Source organism: Pelophylax lessonae, assembly GCF_965119305.1.
Source record: "Pelophylax lessonae genome assembly, chromosome: 4".
Lineage (NCBI taxonomy): Eukaryota > Metazoa > Chordata > Amphibia > Anura > Ranidae > Pelophylax > Pelophylax lessonae.
Window position 1 is genome coordinate 415,769,517 of NC_138771.1, and position 27,560 is coordinate 415,797,076.

Sequence of the window (27,560 nt, forward strand, 5' to 3'; positions counted from 1 at the left end):
ATTTTAGGTTTCCTGAGTGGTAGCATTAATAAGCTTTGTTTTACTTACAAGTCTAAAAGGAGTACTGAAATAATGTAAAGTTATGAACCAGCACCGAAGAAATATTGTATGCAATCTAATATAATTTTAAGTTTGATTATTTAGTATAGATATGCATTCTGCATTGCACACTAATTAATTTAGCTAATGACAATAAAATAAGAACTGCTATTATAGTTCCTATAATAATGATACCGTTTTTTATCTTTGAAATGCCAATTACACATAAGAGTTACATAAGAGTTACTCACTTATTTTCTTGTGTTTAAAATTTCAAACACTGCGATTTAACTCCATTGTGTCTTTGGAGAGATAGACCACCCAGTATACTAAATTAAATCCTGCAAATGCTAATGGAAATAGTATTCTGGCATACTGGTCTATTTTACTAGTTCCACTATGAGGACTTGATGAGATTCCAAGTTGTGTAAGATCTGCAGCAGGAACATCAGTCTGTTGACAATATGGTGCTCCATAGGGTGGTACATTGTCTTCAAGTGATACATCGCCTTGAGAGACCATTGAGTTAATTCTTTTCTTTAAGTTGCAGTTGGAATCAGAATGCTGCAAACACAAAATAGTTTTAAACAAGTATAACTAACTTTGAAACTTGAGATACAAATGCATATAAATTACATTTCTTATTTTCCAAATCTTACATGTTTCTTAACCTCCCTGGTGGTATGATTATTTCGGATTTTAGGTGCTGAAAGCGGTACCATTATTTTGCTAGTACCGTATTTATCGGCGTATAACACGCACTTTTTCCTCCTAAAAATGGAGGAAAAAGCAGCAGTGCGTGTTATACGCCGATATGAAAAAAAATGCCCAGGAAGCAGCACCGAGAGGTAGAAGGGGGCGGGTGGGGCCGAGGAGAAGGAAGAATGCGCTGTCATCGGAAGTCCCGCCTCCTATGCCGACGTCTATCCGATGACAGCGCATGCGTCCTTCCTTCTCCTCTGCCCGGCCCGCCCCCTTCTACCTCTCAGCGCTGCTTCCTGGACTTTTTAAAAAGTGAAACCATAGATAGAATCAATGGCGCTGGCGAGGCTGCAATTACTGGCACTGCGCTGGCGAGGCTGCAATTACTGGCACTGCGCTTTCGAGGCTGCAACTACTGGCACTGCGCTGGCGAGGCTGCAACTACTGGCACTGCGCTGGCGAGGCTGCAATTACTGGCACTGCACTGGCGAGGCTGCAAATTTGGGCACTGCGCTGGCGAGGCCGCAATTATGGGCACTGCGCTGGCGAGGCTGCAATTATGTGTACTGCGCTAGCAAGGCTGCATGTATGGGCACTGCGCTGGCGAGGCTGTAATTATGAGTATTGCGCTGGTGAGGCTGCATGTATGGGCACTGCGCTGGTGAGGCTGCAACGATGGACACTGCCCTGGCGAGGCTGCAATGATGGACACCGTGCTGGCGAGGCTACAATGATGGACACTGCGCTGGCGAGGCTGCAAAGATGGACACTACGCTGGCGAGGCTGCATTCGTGGGCACTGGTGAGACTGCATTTGATTAAAAAAAATGTTCTGTATGTAGAAAGCTGTTTATTTTAAATTTCAGCTTTTTCCCTGAAATTTCTCTCCTAAAATTTAGGTGCGTGTTATATGCCGATAAATACGGTAATTCTTAAGGATGAGCAGCCCAAACCAACTATTTATATATGATTTCTTTTTACTGTGCGTTCTTCTTTATAACATCCCAGGTATGATAAAGTTTGAAACACAAAATCCTAAATTATAATATAATAAATAACTATAAAATAATAACAAACAAAATTATAATAATAATAACACTTTTTATTCAATAAATTATAGTAAATAATGTAATAAAAAACTCTGACATTTTTTTTTTTTTCGTCAAACAAGGATGCAATATTTTTATTTTTTTTTACAAAAAGGATGCAATATTAGTGGTCATGTTGCTTCAATAAACGTCCCGGGTGTGGAAAAATTTGAAACAGGGTACAGCACAAAGTCCAACGTCACAGTCTGGACAGTAGTACCGCGTTTCTTTTCTGATTTTCCATCCAGTGTCGTCACGTTTGGAACAGCAAACCACACACATCCTTGTGGGTGCAGACTTCTTTTCCGTTGGTTGAATGTGGTCCATAAAGTGACGACCGGTCAGGCGTTCGGGGGTTCACAACACCAGCAGCACGGCGTCCAGATCTACTTACAGCCTTTGGTGTTTGGTGCCTGAGAAATATTAGCTCAGCAATTTTCCACACAAAGTCCGCATGAACCACAGGCCTGTCACTCTTCTTTTTTAGGAGATTGAATGCATTCCACAAACACTTTCAAGGAGATGCCAGAATATTTTTTTATAATTTTTTTTGTTGTTTCCGCATTGCCGGATAAAAAGTCATGGCCTGGTCAGCTCTGTCCACACCTCCCATGGTGTTGTTATAATCCAAGACCAGTTGTGGTTTCATGAAATCTTTTCCACCTTTTGTGTGTACCAGGACAGTAGAGGTGTTGTGGATGGTACTCATCAGGCACACATCTTTTTTGTCACGCCATCTCAGTGCCAACATTTTACCTTTCTGCCAGGCAACTATTTCTCCGGGCTTGAGCTTTTTGTTGGCAAAGGTGGGGGGCATGTCATGCCGGTTATCTCTAACGGTTCCATAAGCATCCATCTTGTTGTGTAGAAGGAACTCATACAGTTCTGGGGATGTATAAAAATTGTCTGTGGTGACACAGTACCCCTGATTCAGCAGAGGCTCAATCAGCGTAAGAACTGAAGCATTTTCCATTCCGTAGCTGATGAACCTTTCGTTGAATTTGGTTCCTCTCCCTGTGTATAGGACCGAATTCCAAATGTATCCAGAGCTGGATTCACATAGCATAAATTACTTTATGCCAAAGCGTGCTCTCTTGGACACAATATACTGTATCCAGCTGAGTCTCCCTTTATAGGCCATTAGACTTTCGTCTATACAAATGTCTCTTTCCGGGACATAGGACTGCTGGAAATTTTTCAAAATTATTTGATAAACGTCCCAAATCTTTTTGAGCTTTGGAGCTGGATGAGAAGTCTTGTCAAATTCGTCATTATTTGTAAAGTGCAAATACTTCATAATGAGCCAAAATTTGTACTCCGACATAACCGTGCCAAAAAAAGGAGTGGCCAGTAATTTGTTGGTGGTCCAATTCCACTTCTGCAGGGGTTTCCCCACTACTCCATGCAGAATAATTAGGCTCAGAAACTTACAGATGTCCGCTTTGGTCACGGGTTCCCACATTCTGCTCCTTGAAAACCGCCGATGCGCTGCAGCTTGTTGCTCCTGGTACCGATTGGTTTCCACAACAAGCCAAGGGGTTGTCATCCTCAACATCCACTTTGATACCAGGTGCTCCGGTAAACGGGAACCTTGGGGGCGCTACGTGCTCCGTACCGCAGTCGATCCAGCACCAAGTCCGCACATCGCTGGGCACAGTCGCAGGCTCATCGCTGAAATCGCTTTCTGCGTCTGATGACGAACTTCCCCACCAATTGCTATCACTCCATTCTGCAAGCGATTCTGTATCACTTTCGCTGTCGCCCAGCAGGTCATATACCGCTTTTGAGATGGCGGCGTGCTTGTTTGATGCCATGGTCGCTCTGCAGTATCCAGACACAAGGTACAGGAAAAATGCAGGAATTGCAATGGAGAAAGCACTGGGGGGCAAGCTGAGGTCAATTTATTTTATTTTAGTAATGTAATCCAATAGGATTACAATGTATCAGTGTGTTTGTGCATTTACTTTTTGAATTTGCCGCCGATTCCACCCCCCTGCAAACGTCACGTCGCAGGAGACAGAAGCCGGGGCACACAGAGGATCGGGAGGAAGCTCCACCGCCGCTCACCGCCCGCATACATCGCTGCATCCCGGGGAAAAGGTAAGTAACCCCTCTACCAGGATTCAGCGATCTTCCTCGGGGTTACCACTTTTGGCACTAAAATTTAACCCCGAGCCACACTCGGGAATACCGCTAGGAAGGTTAAATTGATATTTTATGCATTTTTATTATTTGTAAAAATCATTTAATTTTACAGACAAACATTTAATGCAAAGTGCATGCATTTTACAGTATATGCAGAAGATGCTGGGCATAGATGCCCTGCACTAGCTCTGTACTTGTTAATTTGTCTGTGCAGGTTGAAGGTCCAGATTGGCATCATCTGTGCTATGACAAAAAAAGAATATTTACCTCCTGTAAATTAAATATATTTAAGAGGAAAGGAGAATCCACATAGCATAAATCCGTAAAACTGTATCAGTTTATTAAAAACCACAAAAGCATCACCCACATTTTAAAAGTGTATGCCCGACGCTAAGGATCAATGATTCTCCTTTCTTCTTAAAATGATATACCACCTTACATCTCTATTAGAGAGCCTGATTACAAAGACGGGGATACCAACTACAGGGTAATGAGCCAGTCTGCTGGATATTTTATAACAAGGTGTTGAAGCTGGTTTATAATCTTACTGGCCACTCTATCTGGTGAGTCAGTTTGGGGTGATCGGTGGAAGGATTGTGCAGGGTGTTTGCACAGATTTGCTTTTTTGCTGATTTTGCACATTACTACATGTACAAAATGTTTTACTCTTTTTCTGGGACTTTATGAAATATGGGACAATTTTTTTGGTTTTTGATTTTTTTGGATTACTTTAATATGATACTTAATTTTGGATTCACTGTATATGTTATGCACCTGAATGTGAAGTTTCATGATTGTATTTTTACATGCATTTTTGTGTGTGCCACTGATTTGTTTATGTGAGAGTAATTGTTTACAATAGTTGTTTACAATAATTGCGCTAGCACTTTAGGATAGAGCACAAAAAAATTGTTTTTGCGGAAACAGGTGATAATTTATTCAGTTATCCCCGCTTTAATAATTAGGGGAGTGTAGATCTGCGCTGACTGATTTTCTCATTAGTCTGAAGTTGGGTATACCTACAGATAGTTAGCAGTGATCATAAACATAAAAAAAAAAAAAATTTGGGTAACCATTGACAACCTAGGAGCCAGATTCCTTTTTCAATATATAATATAAGGTTTATCTGCGCTAGGGTTATGCTTTTCTTTTTTATGATTTTTTTTTCCATATGCAGCATTTTAGAGCAATGCATAAAATACAGTACAGTAGTAAAAAAAAACCTTAGATGCAAGCTATGTACATCAGCCTACACTGTTTTGGTGGATTATTATAGGAACAAAATCTGTTTTATATATTTTAATGCATGCTAATAGAAAGCATTACTTTTACTGCTAACACATATTTTAAGCCAAATCATAGTTACCAATAAAATGTTCGATGAAAAACAAAATGTCTCTCTAATGATGTGACTGTGTTTGTTCCAGGTCTAACTTCAATGTTCTAATGTGATCGTTGATGATTAATTGAGTTGTTTGGCAGACCAAGATAGTGTTTCTCGAACCTCATTATTTTTTACTATGATTTGCCATGCTTGGTCCGACAACCATCTGTAGTCTATAGCTTTATTACTCCTTTATAGACTGTCATGGCAATGGAGCCTTCGGCATGATTGGTAAGTTGATTCAGTGGAATGGGATTTTTACCAGTTTCATCTGAATCACTGGCTCAGCAAAAACTGTTCTTTTTAAGGACATATGGAATTTTTATGGAAGACAAAAGATCAGGCTGAGCTGATCATTAATTAGCATACAATATCCCTATAACATGTACAAATATATACATAAGCCATATATAAAACAGTTATATTTGCAGGCAACTAGGTGTGTACCCAATTAAACAACCGAAATAGGTAAAATATAATACAAGGGGGTTGCAGCAAAATATCCATAACGTATTTTTAAATTAAAAAACAATACAGCAACTTCAGACATCCCTGTTCTTTTTAACCACTTGCAGACAATCAACACAAGACTCTGTACAGAGGGAATCTTTCTGTTTCTTACCCCCGCAAAACAGGGATACGAAACAAAAATATCTTGTAAATGATCTAGTAAAAATTATCACACATTACACATTGTTAGGCACAAATTTAACCTCTTGATTACCTCGGATGTTAATACCTTCCCAGCCAGTGTCATTAGTACAGTGACAGTGCATAGTACTATCACCAATCACTGTATTAGTGTCACTGGTGATATCATTGGCAGATAGTCAGTTCTGTCTCAGTGTCAGTTAGTGTCAGATTCCAGTATCTATACCAGTGTTTCTCAACTCTGGTCCTCAGGGCACACTAACAGGCCAGGTTTGCAAGAAAACTCAAATACATCACAGGTGATCTCATTTGCTGCTCAGTGATTGCAGTATTCTAGTCTGCATCTCCCCAAGGTAATACTGAAAATCTGGCCTGTTAGTGTGCCCTGAGGACCGGAGTTGAGAAACACTGATCTATACCATAGTTTGTAGATGCTATAACTTTCACACAAATAATGATAATTATAACACTTCACGGGACAATACCAAAACTGTTAAGAAAAATTTTACCACTTTGACCTGAAAGCCAAATATTTAGGATACAGATATAGCGGGTGAAATAAGTATTGAACACGTCACAATTTTTCTAGGTAAATATATTTCTAAAGGTGCTATTGATGTGAAATTTTCACCACATGTTGGTAACAACCCATGCAATCCATACATACAAAGAAACCGAAACAAATGCATTCACAAATGAAGTTATGTGTAATAAAATGGAATGACACAGAGGAAAAGTATTGGATGCATTAAGAAAGGGAGATGCAAAAAGGCACAGAAAGCCAAGACACCAGCTGAAATCTATCAGTAGTTAGAAAGCAATCCTGCACCTTGTCATTGTAAGTTAATATCAGCTGGTTCATTTTCAACTGATGGCCTATAAATAGTGTCTCGTTACCAAGGTGTCACACAAAGCTCTCTCAAGACCTTTGCAACCTTATTTTTGCAAAACATACTGATGACATTGGTTAAAGAAGGATTTCTAAACTTCTAAATGTTCCAGTTAGCACTGTTGGCGCTATAATCCGGAAGTGGAAAGAACATAATTTCACCATAAATCAGACACAACCAGGTGCTCCTCGCAAGTTTTCTGACAGAGGAGATAAAAGAATTTTCAGAAGAGTTGTCCAAAATCCAAGGGCTACTTGTGGAGAGCTTCAAAAAGACCTGGAATTAGCAGAAAACAATAAGTAATGCACTTAACCGCGATGGCCTGTATGCACGCTTAGCACGCAAGACTCATTGCTGAAGAAAAAGCATGTTGAAGCTCGCTTAAAGTTTGCTGCACAACATTTTGACAAGTCTGTAAAATACTGGGAGAATATAGTCTGGTCTGATGAGACCAAAATCAAACTCTTTGGATGCCATAATACACACCATGTTTGGTGGTCAAATGGCACTGCACATCACCCCAAAAACACCATACCAACAGTGAAGTTTGGAGGTGGGAACATCATGGTGTGGGGTTGTTTTTCAGCATACGGAACTGGCAAACTTCATGTCATTAAAGGAAGGATGAAAAGAAAAATGTTTCAAGACATTCTTTATAAACAGCTGCCTCCATCTACTGGGATGATGAAGATGAAATGAGGCTGAACATTTCATCAAGACAATGAGCCTAAAAGCAAAGCCAAATAAACTCTCAGTTGGTTTCAAAGAAAGAAACTAAAGCTGCTAGAATGGCCCAGCCAATCACCTGACTTGAATCCAATAAAAAATCTATGGAAAGAACTAAAGATCAGAGTTCATAGAAGAGGCCCATGGAACCTTCAAGATTTGAAGACTGTTTGTGTGGAAGAATGGGCCAAAACCATACGTATCAATGCATGTGACTAGTTTCTCCATACAGGAGGAGTCTTGAAGCTATCATTACCAACAAAGGATTTTGTACAAAGTATTAAATAAATTTCAGTTAGCGTGTTGTTCAATACTTTTTTCCCTGTGTCATTCTGTTTTATTATACATAACTTCATTTCTGAACTTATTTGTTTTGGTTTCTTTGTATGTGTAGCAGGATTCCCAACCATTGTGCTGGATGTGGTTCTGCCAGGGTTACCTCTAGCAACAACAGCACATTTAAGTATTTTCTCCAAGAGTACTGAGACAGGAAACAGTCCAGCATCTTTGGGTTTTGTATTTATTTAGGAACTTGGATGGGAGAAGGGAATGAATGGGATCCTCCTCTGGCTCAACTATTCACAAGGTAATGGGACAACTGGGAAAAATGCCTATGGACGCTGACTTGACACTAGTTGAATGCTGGTCAACACCGGTTGGCGCTGGTTAACGCTGACTTTCTGTCCATTAACTCCAAACTGACTTTATCACTCCCCGTTGGCACAAATTCCTTTGTACTGCTGCCTTTAGCCCTCCTGGCTGAGGTAGCTACTTGTAAACACTGCTGCAACTCTTAACTCTTCAGGGTCCACACTGGCATCCTCTCTCACAGACTTCTCTTCAGGGCTTAGACTCTGGCACCCCCTTCTCTAAGCCCTCTCTCCCGGGTAGACTCCTGGATCCCTCTGACCTTTCGGTGTGGTCCCCTATCCTAGGCAGACCCCTGGGCAGTTTACAGTACTCACGACACTGCTTTCCTGGAAACTCCTGCCCCAGCAGCTCCACTTGGTCCTCAGCACTCTGGATCCCTCTCTGCAGCTCAGCTCAACCTTTTGTCCTCTAGGCCGACCGCCAAGGACACCTTTCCTCACACTGACAGTCCTCCTGGGACTCTGCTTCCCACCAAAGACACAACAATGACTAACTCCTCCAGATCACCTTTGGTGAAAGAATAGAGCAGTACTGAGGATAGTAGAAAAGCATGAAAATCACAAAGTCAATGGTAACAAGTAACTAAAAATGATGTAAATTTTAAAACTTTGGATATAATGGCACAATCCAGACCATAAAGACCACTACATGAGTTTAAGTAACTTCAATGCAGGGCACTTTCACCCCCTTCCTGCCCAGGCCAATTTTCAGCTTTTAGCGCTGTTGCATTTTGAATGACAATTTTTGCGGTCATGCAACACTGTACCTAAACCAAATTTATGTCATTTCCCCCCCACAAATAGAGATTTCTTTTGGTGGTATTTGATCACCACAAGGTTTTTTCTTTTTTGCTAAACAAATAAAAAAAAGACCAAAAAGTTTGAAAAAAAAAAGTTTTTTTGTTTATGCTATACAATTTTGTAAATAAATATGTTTTTCCTGCACTGATGAGCACTGATGAGGCTGCACTGACAGGCACTGATGAGGAGGCACTTATGGGGTGGCACTGATGGGGTGGCACTGATGGGGTGGCACTGATATGCGGCACTGATAGGTGGAACTGATGGGCACTGATAGGTAGCACTGATATGCAGCATTGGTGGACACTGATAGGCAGCACTGCTGGGCACTGATAGGCGGCACTGCTGGGCACTGATAGGCAGCATTGATGGGCACTGATGGGCACTAATGGGCACCGATAGGCGGCACTGATGGGCACTGATAGGCGGCACTGATTGGCACTGACGGGTGGCACTGACGATCAACGGCTCATCCTGTGTACTATGTGACCAGCCGTGATTGGACACGGCTGGTCACATGGTAAAGAGCCTACGTCAGTAGGCTCTTTACCGAGATCGGAGATGCGGGGAGTCAGACTGACACGGCGCATCACCGATTGCCACTCTGCGCGCCCCCCCGGGGGTGCGCAGAGCGCATTATCCTGCCGCCATCATATGACGTCTGGTCAGGATAATGCAACCACATTCCTGCCGTCAATCGCCTATAGGGCGGGCGGGAAGTGGTTAAACAGTTGAAGAATTGTAATGTTGTTCCTACCCACTAGGTGGCAACTGCATTGCAACTTTTTATACACATGGGTTGACCTCTATCTGAATTTTCCTGTTATTTATTACAAATCATTGATTATTGTTGCTGTTTATATTTTTTAAATTCATATTTAGAAAACAATACAGTGCAGAGACATCAGGTAAACTTTACCATTTCCAATTGGAGCATAGGGGCCAATGAAACACAAAAGAACCTGAAAGTAGTCTTTTTTTTTTTTTGCTGTAATATGTAAACTTTACTACTAGAGACTACTAGAAAAAGTAACAGATCATGCTTTTTGTACTGAAAAGGCTTGACCCTCTCCGGTAAAATTTTTTGAATTTACAATTTAAATAGTATGGAAATATAATTTTAGAACAAACACACATAGACAATACTTTAGGAACATTTACAATGACTTTTTGTTGATATATTTATCACAGCACAATGAATTAAAGCAAAGTGCAAAGGAATCAGAACATCCCATTGGTCATATATACTGCAGAGAAATTCAAAATAACATACACATTATACAGATATATATATATATATCTATCTATATCTATCTATCTATATATATATATATATATATATAGATTATATATATATATATATATATATATATATATATATATATATATATATATGTATACACATATATATATATATATATACATATACATATATATATATATATATATATATATATATATATATATATATATATAATATACATATATATATATATATATATATATATATATATATACTTATACACACTTATATATATATAAATGTGTGTGTTTATGTGTGTATGTATGTGTGTGTAATGTGTGTGTTCTAGCCTGAAGAAGGACGTTCTGTACTTAGACAACTTTTGTCTATTTTGTACCTTCCATAAATTGGAAGTGCAGCAATCCCTGTTTGGAATATATATATATATATATATATATATATATATATATATATATATATATATATATATATATATATATATATATATATATATATAATATGTTTTATGCTAACCTACAGGTTCACTGTGGTATGTAAGACTGCCATACTTTTGCAACTTTATAGGTTTAATTTCAAATAGCTGATAAAATATAATGATCTTAATATAATAACACATTTTGTCATTCTATTTTTTTGGGGGTTTTTAACCTACAGGATGTGAAGCTGCATTAAAAAATACATTGGGGCTGATAAAAAAAAAAGCTAGTGTAAATTAAATGCTAAACTCTTTCCTATTGTACATAATAAAAGATGAAGCAAAAATAAATAAATAAATAAGTCGTATTGGTTGCATGGACACTTGCCCTTTTCCACTTCTTTAGCTTTACACATCAAAAGACTATTGAACTGCAGCAAAATGTTACTAAAATCAGTTGTAAAAATATATATAGTCTCCATGTATATATAATAGATTTTACTAAATAACTTACTGTGACAATCTCATCCTCTGCTGCCGCTGTCACGGCCACTGTTGTTAAGGCAGCTGATTCTTTAGCCAGCTTCATCATAGCTTTTTGAGTCTGAAGATTGGTAAAATAATTCACTGCAGCAAACTCAATAAGTGCAGAGAATACGAAGGCAAAACAGACAGCTATAAACCAGTCCATTGCAGTTGCATATGATACTTTTGGGAAAGAATGCCTTGCACTGATGCTTAAAGTGGTCATTGTAAGAACTGTTGTGATCCCTTTAAAATAAATAAGAAATAAATAATATTAGCCACTTTTTATTATGCTACTTGTACACACACACACACACACACACACACAAAAATAAAGTCTCCTAATGCTAATATGTAAACCATTATCTTGGCACATGGAGATTAAAGCAGAGTTCCTCCCAAAAGTGGAATTTCCGCTCATTTGCTTCCCCCCCCCCCCTCCGGTGCCACATTTGGCACTTTTCAGGGGGGAGGGGGGGAATGGGTACTTGTTTTTGACAGGTACCCTTCCCCACTTCTGGGAAATGGCGTGAGTGCTCCAATTTCAAATATCTCAGAATTAGCTGATTTATTATTGCTGGCATCTGAAATTACCTTTCCACCAGTAACTGTGACAATTGGCCCTATACGGGAAAAGTGAATTATATATTTACCATTTATGGTTATATTGGAAAAAATCATTCAATCTCTTCAAACACCCCACAGCCAATCAAATTACTGGGTAGGAGAATCAATTCTCAGCAGATTACTGTTGTTTCTTTAGGATAAGCCTAACAACATAGTCATCTATGAGGTAAATAGCTGATAGCAGCATACATATTTATGCCAAGATCTTTAGGTTGCCATGTCATGTCTCTGCTACCTTTAGAATTATTATAATGTCACTGCAAGATTTGCTGACCATTTGTCAAGCAACACCTAATGCATTCATTGCTAATCAAAAAGAAATAGGAAATTAAGTGTCTTCTGTGCAATTGCTTGGTATTCAATACAATTAATGTTTTATTTATTTATTTTTTTCACTGGTATGGTAACAAGCCAATCTTTTTTTTTTTTTTAGCTAATTGATTAAGGCAAAGAGGATTGCACAAAGGTAATATAATAATAATTACCAATCAGCAATATCTACATATAAAATTAAATGGCCTGATAACTTTTGGATGTGCTAGATATTGTGTTGGATAAATAATTATCACACCAAGGTTTGTTTAATAAGTGCAAAGTTCAGTAAGCCATAGCAACCAATCATATTTTAATCTACTGTAGTAGATTAATAAAGGGCTGCTGTGAGATGTTGTGAAAGTTAGAAACAAGCACCACTCAGGATTCTTCCATTGTGACAACAATAATATTAGCCTTTATTTTATTACATCAAAAGCTCATTAAACAGATTTTTTTCAGGAGAATTATTAAGTCATGTGTAAATGTAGAATATAAACCCAACAAAACATACAGTACCCCACTCTTACTATATCCATGCAGTCATTAAATAATACTAAACTCACACCTGTGATAGATAGGAAGGGGAAGCTACAGATCTTACATTTAGGTACACAGATACAAAATACGAAAAAAACAAATACAATTCAATTAAACACGTTGAGATACATTTGTGCCTTTCTGCTCAAAAACAGATTCTATTAAAAAAAAAAAAAAAATCTAAATTGAACATAGATTCAAAAGCATATGGAAATGCAGATTAGGTTTAAAAAACATAATATATTAAACAGACAAGTGACCTAGCGCACTGTGTCATTTGATGTGCAATTAATATAGTGCTCCAATGCATATTTTATCTCCTCCAGCTGATGCAAGTGTTTTGGGAGTTTTAACTGTCTAATTTTGGCACTAATACAAATCATTGAAGGACTGGTATGCTTGGCTTCTGATACTTTCATAAGCATTGACTAAATAATTCATAGAATAGTTTACTTTTTTACTTCTTTAAGAGTTAGGTTATAGAGTGATGTTGGGAAAGGGATAGGAATAACTATTGAGGGTTGATTTGCAGTAATAGTTTAGGTGTTAGAAGATACATTTTTAGATTAATGTTAAGGAATTAAGTGTTACATTTTGTAAAGCTTCAATGCAGTGCTGAGTTATAGTATGCCTTTCAGTACTATGTGGCAGGTAAGGGTAAAAGTTTAAACTTAGGGTAGATTAAGTGTTAATGTTGTAGATCAGAAAAGGTGAAATGTGGCAAAGACAATGCAGGGATAGAGTTTAGTGCAGGGGAACAGCATACTTTAGAATGAAATTCCTGTTTATTTTTTAAACTAAAAGCCCTTCACCCAAAATGTTCTGCTCTTAATTTCCAGTGCCGTATTGAAATGTAAGAAACCTATAAATATTGTAGTTGTTTTCTCATTAACATTGCCTAGACCAACAGGGTAAGGTTTAACTGTGTATAACTGTTTTTGGACTAGCTACTGTCCAATCTACATAAATATTGGGTAAGATCTGTTCACTAAAGAAAGGTGCATGTTTACCAATAAATATAAACACCTATTTTGAAAAAAAAAGCTCATGAGTAAGTGTATCTGAGTGTAATCTGATGAACATAAATAGACTTTTATTTGTATGTGATGATTTTCAAAAAGTAGTAGAATCTATACCGGAAAATAATTCCCTGACATATTAAGTCATGTCCTAATAATTTCAACTTCACATCCTTAAGCCATTTTAAAATTTTCAGGACTTAAAGTGATTAAAAAAAACTCATGGCTGCAGCTAGAGTCATTTTTTGCAGCTTTTTTTTTTCAATTATTATTATTTTTCAATTATCTGGGCAGGTCCCACCACCACCAATGGTGGTTCCAAGGCTCTTCCATTTCTGCAGGGAGCCTAGGACCATGGTAACTGCCCCAAGGGTTAGATTCATAGGAGAACAAGGAATATCTATTACCTGATCTACTTCATGATAAGAATTTTTGTAAGCTCTAATTTCAGAGCTGTACTTTTCTGACTATTGTAGCCAAGGAAGCTGCTTATTATTAAGCTTGACCTGTACTTGATTAGCTGCGGTGAAAGGCAGGAGAAACATTGGGGGTCTAAAAGACTCATATAGGTTGATTTACTAAAACTGGACAGTGCGAAATCTGGTGCAGGTGTACATGGTAGCCAATCAGCTTATTAAATTAAGCTTTGACAAAAAAAAAAAACACCGGGAAGCTGATTGGTTTCAGTGCAGAGGTACACCAGATTTTGTACTCTCTAGTTTTATTAAAATTCCAATTAATCATATCTTTATTATGGTATACTCAAAACTTAGAAATAAACTTCATAGGTGACCATAACATTGGATATTCAGTTCATAACAATCACAATGTGCAAAGCACCTTCCACCATCCAATGTATTACTGCACCTTACACCATCATCATCTTCACATTTTACTGTCTTTTTAAATTATGTAAAAACCTATGAAGTGTTCAGTGTTAGAAATTCAAAAAGGTGTAGCTGTTAAAGCTGTAACTTTTTTTTTTTATCTCTCTGTTTACAGAAACTCACAGATGATGTGACTGACATTTCCTGGGTATAACTCTCCAGCAACATAAGGCACATATTTATTTAGCTATATATAGGTACTGAAAATAAGCTAGATCCATACCCGCAACAGTCCTTGCTGGAACTGATTCTTTGTTGATCCAAAACACAACTTGAGACAACACAACAGTCATGCTGCATGGAATGTATGTATGGATGATGTAATAGCCTATTTTCCTTCGTAGGTAAAACAGGACAATTTGCTGTGAATATTCACCTGTGACAAATAGACAATGAAATGATAAATGAATAATGAAATGGGAGGTAATGGGTGCATCAGTTCCAAGGCATACCAAAAACTGTTCTAGCTGGAACAGATTCCTTGTTGATCCAAAAAGACACCTGAGAAAGAATGACGGTCATTATGCAAGGGATATATGTCTGTATAACAAAATATCCCATTTTCCTTTGCAGGTGGAAATGCACTGTCATTACAATGTATTCACCTGTTAATTAAAAAAACAAACATATAATTAACTCAAAGAATACAAATAAATGTAATGAACATCACCATTATTGATACTGTTTTATTTTACAGTGGGACCACACTGCTAGTGTTGTGGCTAGACTAAATTAATAAAAAAAAAATAATTTTCATGGAATTTATTAATAGTAAAAGTAAAGGTTGTTTTAAAAAATGGTAAAAAAAATAAACATTGAAAATTTTAGTGCCGGTAAAACTGAAGAAAAGGCCAATTACATTTAGATCTGCTGGAAGTCTTGTTAAGTGATGATGAGTGAAATGATTCATCAGAACTTGGTTCAAAGTGAATTGGGTGTAGCTATTAAAGGCATAATTATGAAAATATTTTGAAATTAATGGGGCTGATTTGCTAAAGACAAATAAGCTGTTTCTTTAAAGGGAATTTTCACTTTGCATTGCAATTTTACATTAGCTTAATGAATGCAATAAAAGTACTCAGTTGCATGCAAGGAAATAAAAAAAAGGTATTTTTGCTTGCACATGATTGGGTGATGGAAGCCTGCCGGAGCATAAGGGAGGTTCCCTTGTAAAGTGCACAACCTTTTTGCCTTTAGTAAATCACCCACATGTCCAACTGATTATGTTATTATTGAGTCCCTTTGATTAGTTCAATAAAATGCTACAGACCACCACTTAATGCCAACCACCAACCACTTTGTAGTTCACACTCTGGAATGTGCTCCACATTTTTTAAGGCGGCATGGTACACTCATGAGAGCCCTAATTGGTGCTCTACATCATTAATTTGCTGCGGCCTGGATCCTGACCAAGTCACTGTCTCATCTGGACCAGTGGTCACCACTTAGGAGCTGGCTCTTTACCTTACCCATTGCTACTGTAATTTTCACAGGAGAGTGGAGGGTTGGAGGCACAGCAGCACTGGATGGAAGGTAAGAGCAGGAGCTGTCCAAGTTAATGATTCAAGTTAACTGGCAAGTGATTGTTTGCCAGGAGGAAGTGCAGTCAAAGCAACCATTCACCAGCTTGTTTATATGAAAAGTTAGCTCCAGCAGGTCTCCAGTGCTGCTGTGGCTCCCACCTTCCACTCTGCTGTGTGTCCCTGTGAGTTAAGGGGCTAGTACATGGCTGTGAAGGACAGCGGGGGTGAAGTAAAGGGGACAAAAGGGTGAAAGTGAGTAGAGAAGGACACTACCGTGGGAGGGTGAAGGGGGGCTGAGGAGAACATTACTGTGGAGGTGAAGGGGCAGAGGAAGACACTGATGTGGAGGGATGAAGGGGGCAGAGGAGGACATTACTGTGGTGGGGCAGAGGAGGACATTGATATGGGAGGATGAAGGGCCAAGGGATGACAATGATATGGGAGTTTAGAAGGACATTGCTGGGGGTGAAGGGGTCAAGTAGTACACTACTGTGGGGGGGGGGGGGGTGAAGGGGGCCAAGGAGAACATTACAGTGGGGGGTGAAGGGGGGCAGAGGAGGATACTTATATGAGGGGATAAATAGTGTGTTTGTATCAAAAACTATAAACAGAAGGTACCACATCCCTAAATTGTATAGTATATACGCTGGGAAAGGTATCCCAAATAGTAAACCCACAGTCAGCACCTGAGGTGCACAGGAAGGTACTGGGGTGAGAAAAAGAGGGGGGGGGGAAGAAGAAAAAGGAAAAAAAGAAAGAGGAAAGGGAGGGAACAAGAAGTGAAGGATAAAAGGAAGGAAAGGGAAAAGAAAGAGGGGGGGGAAGGGGAAAAGGGGGGAAAAAAGAAGGGGGGGTGGAGAAAATTGGAAACAAGGGGGAGAGCCGAAGAGGACAAAAAATGAGGCGACCCGGAGGTCAGAAAGAAGATGGGAGGGCTGGTGGGACTTTAAAGGTACCAGGTAATTCAGAGTAATAACAATGATTTTAAAAACATGAAATATTTATTGACATAACATCTTAAAAACAAAGACAGACAGTACAACAATGGTACATGAGAATCAGATATGTACAAATTGAATATGTAAGGCCATAGGAGACACAAGGCAAGAGGTATTAAAGATATATAGGTCCAATGGTGAACCTCAAACCAATCCCGACATATTTTGCGGGCAAAACTGCACCGCTTCTTCAGGGGAATAGGATCACATAAATTGTGCAATGCCTTTGAATATCCTGTGCAATATGGCAACAACAAAAATTGTTATTAGTTCACATACATATATGTAAAACATCAGATTTAAAGTGCATGCAATTGTGGAACATCAAGGTGCATCCGAAACCGCCACCGCAGAAAGACCCACCACCAGCCAGATCGGAAGAGGGTGCTCCCCAAGGAAACGTCTCCCCAGCGGATGTGGAGGGGCATATGAGGCAGGGGGTATATATATGATGAAACTAGAAACCCGCCACCACCAAGCGAGGGGGGGGGGAAAGGGATAATACACCTATATGAAAGGCTAATATATGTACCTTGTTGAGTGTCTGCAGTAGACACACTCACATAACCAAGCTAGAAAGATTTAAGAACAGGAGGGCTCCTGCAAAGCGGCCGTATTTAAACCCCAACATGGGATGTTAATCTGTTGAGACGGAGGTAAGAGGTATAAGCTTACAACCAAAGGTCTATGAGATGTCTCTTCAACAGAGATTTGGGAAGGGAGGCTTTACCTGCGGAATGGTGGATCATGAGTAAACTCTTTTTAGGAAATCTGTATAAAGATGGTAACTTAAAGCATACTGGGACCCGGAGGTAAGATCTTGGATTAATGCCACAGAGTCAGAGTAAATGATACCATCCATTACACGCTTCTAAGAGGTATAATCAGGGAAAATAAGAATTAGTAAGCGTATGTATTTCGGAATACCATTTAAACAATGGTGTAATCCGGAGTTCTTACCCACGTGGAACCGCCATACAGGTGAACGCCATCTCCTGAATGAAAGGTACGTGTGATCCCGCCTGATATGGCCCTCAACCCGACGCCAGGTTGCGCATGATGTCATGCGCAACGTGGGCGGGTCAGGTCCTCAACTGCGCGCGCGCCTGGGGGCGCGTGCGCAGTGTCGTTCTGAAAGCGGGCCACAAACGGCAGCCCTGAACGGCCACAACACCGCCGGCCTGACTGTGACATCCGGTCAGCGATGTGCGAGGGGACCACACATCCGCTGGGAAGTCCGGGAAGCACGCCACCAACCGGGCGGAGGGGAAACTGCAGCGGAGGACAACAAGCGGATGCAGATAGATGTCCACAAAGACATGACATGCAATTGCATAAGAATAGAAAAACAGAGACAATTTTGTTTAATAGAGAGAAAACACCTCATAAACATGAATTTTAGATACTGGGTTTTAGTAACATGTACATACTATAATGACAATGAAAACCTAGAGGGAACATAAAGTTCCACGCAGGTTCTGTATAAGGGTACCCTGTTGGGGAATACATAGACCCCCCAAAAAACAAGGGGAAAAACCCATCAACACAACGAATCCATACAATGATAATGTTTCTGGATGCTACAGCTATATAAGGTATTGGATCTTGGAGAGACAAAAATGCTCATAAAATGTTAAGGACAGATTTAAAGAAAAGGCAGTTTTTCCAATAGTTGGAATAACTGAGAACTTACCAATCTCCAGAGCCGAAGCTGCGGTACCGCGGGGAGTGGATGGTCAATGTGGACAATGTGGTGCACAAGGAGGCATGGATGTCAGGCAGGTCACATGGATCAGACTCCATGACATTTTGGATGAAGTGGTTTAAGAGGATGGAAAGGAAGAAAAACCAAATTTTACCCTAGAAATGGTTTATAGGTTAAAACCTTGTTGATCCCGGGAGGTATAGTAGCCTCTAGGGATTCTATCCAGTAGGATTCCCTTTGTAGGATACGTTTGTCCCAGTTCCCCCCACGGGGGTCCTGGGGAATAACCTCCAAGACGAAAAACGAGACCACAGAGTTGTCATACTTATGACGAAATCCTATGTGACGTGTAAGGCTGGTTTGTATGGTACCCCCCTCAGAATGGTAGATGTGATCACCTATACGTTTGCCCTATGGTTTTGCCGACATAAAATGCCCCGCAACAGCAGGTCATGAGGTAGATCAATCCCCGAGTGTTGCAGTCGGCATGATGTCTGGAATGGAACCATTTCCCACTGGGCAAACGGATGCCTGTTCCGGTTCTGACCCAGGGACATTTGTCACAAGATCCGCAATGCTAAGTACCTTTTTTGAGACCTTCGTTGGTCGTTTCACTGGTGTAATGACTTTTAGTGAGGCAATCACGAAGGGAGGTGGCTCGTCTAAATACCAGACTAGGTCTGGCACTTAGATATTTATTCAGGGTATAGTCCTGGGTGAGAATCGGCCAATGGCGTTTCAAAATGTTTCGTAGAGTATCATCATGTGCAGAATAGGTTGTAATAAACCTGACATTTTTATCATCCTTTTTGGGGGTCATTTTGTATAACAGATCGGCTCTGGAATGGGTTTTAGCCCTATTGTAGGCTTTCCTAAGCAACGTTTTGAAATATCCTCTGGCAAGGAGTCGCTCACGCAACTGGCCAGCTTGGATACAAAAATTCGCTTCCGCGGAACAATTCCTGTGGAGCCTGAGATATTGGGCATAAGGAATACTTGCGATCAAGGGGGCGGGATGGGCACTTGCTGCGCTGAGTATAAGTTCCAAAACGTTGCTTAGGAAAGCCTACAATAGGGCTAAAACCCATTCCAGAGCCGATCTGTTATACAAAATGACCCCCAAAAAGGATGATAAAAATGTCAGGTTTATTACAACCTATTCTGCACATGATGATACTCTACGAGACATTTTGAAACGCCATTGGCCGATTCTCACCCAGGACTATACCCTGAATAAATATCTAAGTGCCAGACCTAGTCTGGTATTTAGACGAGCCACCTCCCTTCGTGATTGCCTCACTAAAAGTCATTACACCAGTGAAACGACCAACAAAGGTCTCAAAAAAGGTACTTACCGTTGCGGATCTTGTGACAAATGTCCCTGGGTCAGAACCGGAACAGGCATCCGTTTGCCCAGTGGGAAATGGTTCCATTCCAGACATCATGCCGACTGCAACACTCGGGGATTGATCTACCTCATGACCTGCTGTTGCGGGGCATTTTATGTCGGCAAAACCATTAGAAAACTGAGCAAACGTATAGGTGATCACATCTACCATTCTGAGGGGGGTACCATACAAACCAGCGTTACACGTCACATAGGATTTCGTCATAAGTATGACAACTCTGTGGTCTCGTTTTTCGTCTTGGAGGTTATTCCCCAGGACCCCCGTGGGGGGAACTGGGACAAACGTATCCTACAAAGGGAATCCTACTGGATAGAATCCCTAGAGGCTACTATACCTCCCGGGATCAACGAGGTTTTAACCTATAAACCATTTCTAGGGTAAAATTTGGTTTTTCTTCCTTTCCATCCTCTTAAACCACTTCATCCAAAATGTCATGGAGTCTGATCCATGTGACCTGCCTGGCATCCATGCCTCCTTGTGCACCACATTGTCCACATTGACCATCCGCTCCCCACGGTACCGCAGCTTCGGCTCTGGAGATTGGTAAGTTCTCAGTTATTCCAACTATTGGAAAAACTGCTTTTTCTTTAAATCTGTCCTTAACATTTTATGAGCATTTTTTTGTCTCTCCAAGATCCAATACCTTATATAGCTGTAGCATCCAGAAACATTATCATTGTATGGATTCGTTGTGTTGATGGGTTTTTCCCCTTGTTTTTTGGGGGGTCTATGTATTCCCCAACAGGGTACCCTTATGCAGAACCTGCGTGGAACTTTATGTTCCCTCTAGGTTTTCATTGTCATTATAGTATGTACATGTTACTAAAACCCAGTATCTAAAATTCATGTTTATGAGGTGTTTTCTCTCTATTAAACAAAATTGTCTCTGTTTTTCTATTCTTATGCAATTGCATGTCATGTCTTTGTGGACATCTATCTGCATCCGCTTGTTGTCCTCCGCTGCAGTTTCCCCTCTGCCCGGTTGGTGGCGTGCTTCCCGGACTTCCCAGCGGATGTGTGGTCCCCTCGCACATCACTGACCGGATGTCACAGTCAGGCCGGCGGTGTTGTGGTCGTTCGGGGCTGCCGTTTGTGGCCCGCTTTCAGAACGACACTGCGCGCGCGCGCCTGGGGGGCAGTTGAGGACCTGACCCGCCCACGTTGCCCATGACGTCATGCGCAACCTGGCGTCGGGTTGAGGGCCAAATCAGGCGGGATCACACGTACCTTTCATTCAGGAGATGGCGTTCACCTGTATGGCGGTTCCACGTGGGTAAGAACTCCGGATTACACCATTGTTTAAATGGTATTCCGAAATACATACGCTTACTAATTCTTATTTTCCCTGATTATACCTCTTAGAAGCGTGTAATGGATGGTATCATTTCCTCTGACTCTGTGGCATTAATCCAAGATCTTACCTCCGGGTCCCAGTATGCTTTAAGTTACCATCTTTATACAGATTTCCTAAAAAGAGTTTACTCATGATCCACCATTCCGCAGGTAAAGCCTCCCTTCCCAAATCTCTGTTGAAGAGACATCTCACAGACCTTTGGTTGTAAGCTTATACCTCTTACCTCCGTCTCAACAGATTAACATCCCATGTTGGGGTTTAAATACGGCCGCTTTGCAGGAGCCCTCCTGTTCTTAAATCTTTCTAGCTTGGTTATGTGAGTGTGTCTACTGCAGACACTCAACAAGGTACATATATTAGCCTTTCATATAGGTGTATTATCCCTTCCCCCCCCCCCCCTCGCTTGGTGGTGGCGGGTTTCCAGTTTCATCATATATATACCCCCTGCCTCATATGCCCCTCCACATCCGCTGGGGAGACGTTTCCTTGGGGAGCACCCTCTTCCGATCTGGCTGGTGGTGGGTCTTTCTGCGGTGGCGGTTTCGGATGCACCTTGATGTTCCACAATTGCATGCACTTTAAATCTGATGTTTTACATATATGTATGTGAACTAATAACAATTTTTGTTGTTGCTATATTGCACAGGATATTCAAAGGCATTGCACAATTTATGTGATCCTATTCCCTTAAAGAAGCGGTGCAGTTTTGCCCGCGAAACATGTCGGGATTGGTTTGAGGTTCACCATTGGACCTATATATCTTTAATACCTCTTGCCTTGTGTCTCCTATGGCCTTACATATTCAATTTGTACATATCTGATTCTCATGTACCATTGTTGTACTGTCTGTCTTTGTTTTTAAGATGTTATGTCAATAAATATTTCATGTTTTTAAAATCATTGTTATTACTCTGAATTACCTGGTACCTTTAAAGTCCCACCAGCCCTCCCATCTTCTTTCTGACCTCCGGGTCGCCTCATTTTTTGTCCTCTTCGGCTCTCCCCCTTGTTTCCAATTTTCTCCACCCCCCTTCTTTTTTCCCCCCTTTTCCCCTTCCCCCCCCTCTTTCTTTTCCCTTTCCTTCCTTTTATCCTTCACTTCTTGTTCCCTCCCTTTCCTCTTTCTTTTTTCTTTTTTTCCTTTTTCTTCTTTCCCCCCCCCCCTCTTTTTCTCACCCCAGTACCTTCCTGTGCACCTCAGGTTCTGACTGTGGGTTTACTATTTGGGATACCTTTCCCAGCGTGTATATTATATGAGGGGATGAAAGGAACAGGGGAGGGCAATGATGTGTGGGGTGAAGGGGGCAGAGGAGGACTTTACTGGGGGTGAATTGGGCAAAGAATGACCCTAATACTGAGGGGAAGGGGCAACGAGGAAATTACTGTGGGGAACAGGGAGCTAAGGAGGACATTACTGTGGGGGGGGGGGGGGTAAGTGGGGCATAGGAGGACACAGATGTGGGGAGGGTGAAGAGGGATAAGGAGGGCATTACCATGTGGGTGAAGTGGGGAAGAGGAAGACACTGATGTGGGTGGTGAAGGAGAGCAAAGGAGGATGCTGATGTGGGGGGGGGTGAAGGGGGCTTAAAAGGACATTACTGGGGGGTGAAGGGGAGCAAAGGAGGACACCGATGTGGAGGGGGGGTTAAGCGGCAGAGAAGGACACTGATATGTGGGTGAAGGAAGGCACAGGAGAACATTACTAGGGGGTGAAAGGGGGGCGTAGGAGAAAACTGATTGGGGGGATAAAGGGGGGGCAGAGAAGGCTGTGTGGGGATTGGAAGGTTGATAGAGGAGAATGGTGATGTAGGAGGTTAAGGGGATACTAAGAGGATATTAACGTGGGGGGTAAGAGGACAGGGGAGGACACTGATGTGGGGGGTGGAGGGGGATCAAGGAAGACATTATTGTGAGGAGGCGAAGAGGGAAGAGGATGACATTACTCTGGGGGGGGTTGATGTGAAAGGGGCAGAGGACATTACTGTTGGGTGGGATTGTTTATGAGAAGAGGGGTTGGGGACACTGCTGCGAATGAAGGTGGGTGAGATGTGAAAAGGGATTAAGAAGATTACTGTGAAGGGGGTGGGGAGGTGATGTGAAGGGTGATGAGGACACTACTGTGAAGGGAGAACTGTGATGTGAAATGAGGGTTGAGATATAAGAGGAGATGGGCTGTAATTTGAAGGATCTGAGTCATCCCACAAACATGTAATTCAGACCTCTGCTGGAAGAAAAGTTTTCTGACCAGACTCCATGAATTCAATATTAATTTGATAACCCCTGACATATGCTATTTCCCAAAAAGCTAGCAATGTCCAAAAATGAGCAATTATATTACCTCTTTCATAATCAGGTGTCACTGAAACATTGATACCTAGGTAAAATGTATCAGTTTCAGTATGCACAGGGTATCCTCACAATAACACTGTGACTATTTTGCCTACCAGAATACAAGTAATACACATTTTTTAGGGGACAAATAAGGTTTTTAATTAAATGTTAAACAAATGCAGTTTCAATTTGATTACTTCAAAAATGTTACCTAATTTTCTTGTATTTATCCCAAGTAGGATGAGCTGAAATATGTGTAGACTTTGATACATATGTCAGCACTGTATGGTTAATAACACATGCGTATAATTTAGATTTCTAGATGTTATGCTTTAAATACAGCACAATAGTTACAATTCAACGAGCATCCTGGTACAACATTAACATACAGCAGGGCAATTGCACACAGATGACATAGAAAAGATGAGACTGTATTGGTTTATTATATAAAATATATTCATAGGTTAAAAATGATATGCGCTTGCAAATCAGTGAAAAAAAAAAGATACATACAAATGTAAAATGGAAGCGCACACAAAACCTTTTTTATACAGTCCATAAGTTTAGAGTTAAACTAAAATAATGATCCTATTCTTCTACTGCTTGTGTGCGTAGGGGTGTGTAATGTATAAGCCCCTATGTAATATTTATGGCAGGTCTTCTCTATGGTGTCATCTGGGGGTCAGGAATCCCAGATCTGCCTTCTCAACCCACATCTGTGCCAGGAGTTCGGTAGCTTTGACCCAGACTGGTTCAATCTCAGCTAGAGCAGGTCCGGAATATTTTTTCCTCCTCCCAACTGCTTTGCCATTCTGTTCATGCTTCCAATGGTCCTGCGCTCACCAATAAGCCAAGGAGGTCGGGGGACTGAGCAGCATGGGGACACATGGGAAGGACTGTAGAGCAACCCACTATCACTTCTGTAGTACACTGAATGCTGCATTTCAAAAGAAAGCAAACTAGCCAAGATGGCTGTGGTGGCAGTGAAAATGTTAAAAAAAAGTCAGGATTGCAGCAGTATGGATACTGATTAAATCTTGTGTCCTCCCCACAGCAGTCTGTATTTCCTTCCTTGACTTTAGAGTGGACTTCAGTAAAGGTGCTACAACTGCAAACATTTAACACTTATAAAAATGATCCCAGTATGGGGTACTTGCTAGGAGAAGCTTTTCTAAATGACGTTGAAGCACACTTAAGACTGTGGTAAATAGCTACTCAGTGTTGGTTATGTAGCTCACATTTTGACCTCCAGTCATAGAATGAAGGTGCATGTTTTGTGATGAAAGAAGGAATTTTCAATTAGAAAGCAAGCTGGTAAGCAGTTTGAGGGATTGCTTAACAATAAACCATGATGTTGAGTTACTAAAGGCAAATAGAGAGGTCACCTTGCAAGAATATTTTCCCTTAGCTTAGTATAGAAGGAGGGGAGGTGTAATGAACTCATATGGACTTGTATGGGGGGACCATTTCTTATATGATACTGATAGAGAAAGAATGAAATCATCCACACATAGAAATAGTTAAAGTTAAAAAAAAATGTTTTTGGATGGATTTCCTTGTCAAGTTTTTGCCATCTGTGTCAACACTGAGGAAATTAACACTTAATTTAACCACTGCCGCGGGGCACCCGCGATCGATCCCCGCTGAGAGAGAATGACGGTGTGTTATTGTAAACACAGCAGACCTTTGTTCTCTCTGAAATTATCACAGAGTGCCTGTGATCCTTCTATATAGGAACAGAGGTCTCTGTGTTCATTTCACAAGTCCGTACAGTTAAAAAACATTCCCCTAGGCTCACACTTAACCCTTTGATCACCCCTGGGTTAACCACTTCCCTGCCAGTGTCATTAGCACAGTAACAGTGCATATTTTTAGCAATTATTACTGTGGTATTGTCACTGGTCCCCCTGAAAAGTGTCAAAAATGTCAGTTAGGGGTTCGAACTACAATGTCACAGTCCCACTAAAAATAGCAGATCGCCGCCATTACTAGTAAAAAAAAAAGAAAAATAATAAAAAATGACATAAATCTTTCCCCTAGTTTGTAGACATGACAACTTTTGTGCAAACCAATCAAAATACGCTGATTGGGACTTTTTTTTACCAAAAATATGTAGCAGAATACAAATTGGCCTAAAAGGATGAACATTTTTTTTATTTTTGGGGGGGGGGGGGGGAATATTATATAGCAGAAAGTGAAAAATATTGTTTCTTTTTGTACATCACGGGAAACTGAACCATAAATCATAACATATGGGTTATATAGGCCACCTATAGGTGAAGGACACTGGCAAAAAATCAGAATTGATGACCCCCCTATATAACCCCTCCCAAACAGGAAGAACCTCAGTTTTTTTCGCCAGTGTCTAAAAGGTGAAGATCGCTGTGGAGAGGTGCTCCACATGTTTGTTATGTTTCAAAGAAGAAGAAAGAAGATTATGCTATCATACCCCAATCAAAGATCATTGAATCTAAGGGGTTAGCTATTGGATCCTATTAAAAACATTTAATGGACTAAAATAGATGGTACCCAAGCCTCAGGAAGCAGATACGAGGTTTTGTCTGTAACACTGTCCTTTTTAGGCGCTGGACCCTGGGATCCGGACTCTTGGAACCCCAAAGGCGCTCCATGCAGGGCGCTCTACAGGTCCAAAGCCGTGGCCCCTCTGATATAGGGACCCTGTCCTTGAAGGTCTTTAAGGCTATGCTCACCGTGAGTAGTGAAGATTGGAATCTGGCTTATAGCAGTTTCCTGCAGCAGGACTGTTGAGTCCATTTTAAATATTTACACAGCAAACTAAAAAACCTTCAAGGGTTAAAAATTGCAAAGATGTAAATATTTTATGCACTGTTACCTTTATTAAGATTACAGAGACTTGTGCCAAGTGTATTACTGCTTGTATTCACATTGTAGCAGATTATGCAGAGTAGGTTTAAAGTGGAGTTCCACACTAAAATGATACTTACCTCCATCTTCTCGCTCCGGGTCACCTGAAAAACAAATGGATAATCACATTTTTTTTTTTTTACTTACCTCGTAGAGAAGAAAATATACTTACCTTACTTCCTTTTTCCTCCCCTCGGCGGCCACGGCCCGTCGTCACTTCCAGGTTTGCAATGATTCCTGGGAGCTGAACGTCGTCGCTCCCAGGAATCATTGCGCCTGCACCGGCCCCGACGTCATTCCCTTCTAAACAGCTTCTGGGCATGCCCAGAAGCTGTGGAGGGATGACGCGCGCGCACCGGAAGTGACGGCGGGGCCGGTGCAGTGCATCGTGGGACCGAAGAAGACGGAAGAGGACACAGAAGAGGATCGCGCTCGCTTCAAGCTGCCCACACCTGAGATGGCAGCGCTGGACAATACTTTTTCAAGGTAAGTATTTGTCCTAAAAGGTAAGTGCAACCCGGGACAGATCAGAGGCTAGCCATTGTGGAATGTACTAGCCCTGACTGTCCCGGGGGTATTTTTATTAAAAAAAAGTATTCCAGGGTGGAACTCCGCTTTAAAGTTTGCTTAAACCATATGTTTACACTTTTACCCTGGGCTGATTATCTGAAAAGCTTCACATGTGACAAA

At 40.8% G+C, this 27,560-nt stretch overlaps 1 protein-coding gene across 2 annotated transcripts in view; it reads right to left on the reverse strand.

The window, feature by feature from the left end:
• Nucleotides 1-295: 295 nt before the first annotated feature.
• The window catches only part of GABRA6 (gamma-aminobutyric acid type A receptor subunit alpha6), an 82,286-nt gene continuing 55,021 nt past the window's right edge, over nucleotides 296-27,560 (reverse strand). The window contains exons 7-9 of one of the 2 annotated variants that reach the window (XM_082255919.1): nucleotides 15,117-15,269; nucleotides 11,269-11,525; nucleotides 296-603 (exon numbers count right to left, since the gene is read on the reverse strand). In XM_082255919.1, the coding sequence (XP_082112045.1) occupies nucleotides 313-603; nucleotides 11,269-11,525; nucleotides 15,117-15,269 (701 nt within the window). In that variant the 3' untranslated portion in view covers nucleotides 296-312. The remainder of the gene's footprint in view (nucleotides 604-11,268; nucleotides 11,526-15,116; nucleotides 15,270-27,560) is intronic. The other variant, XM_082255920.1, reaches the window with a different exon arrangement.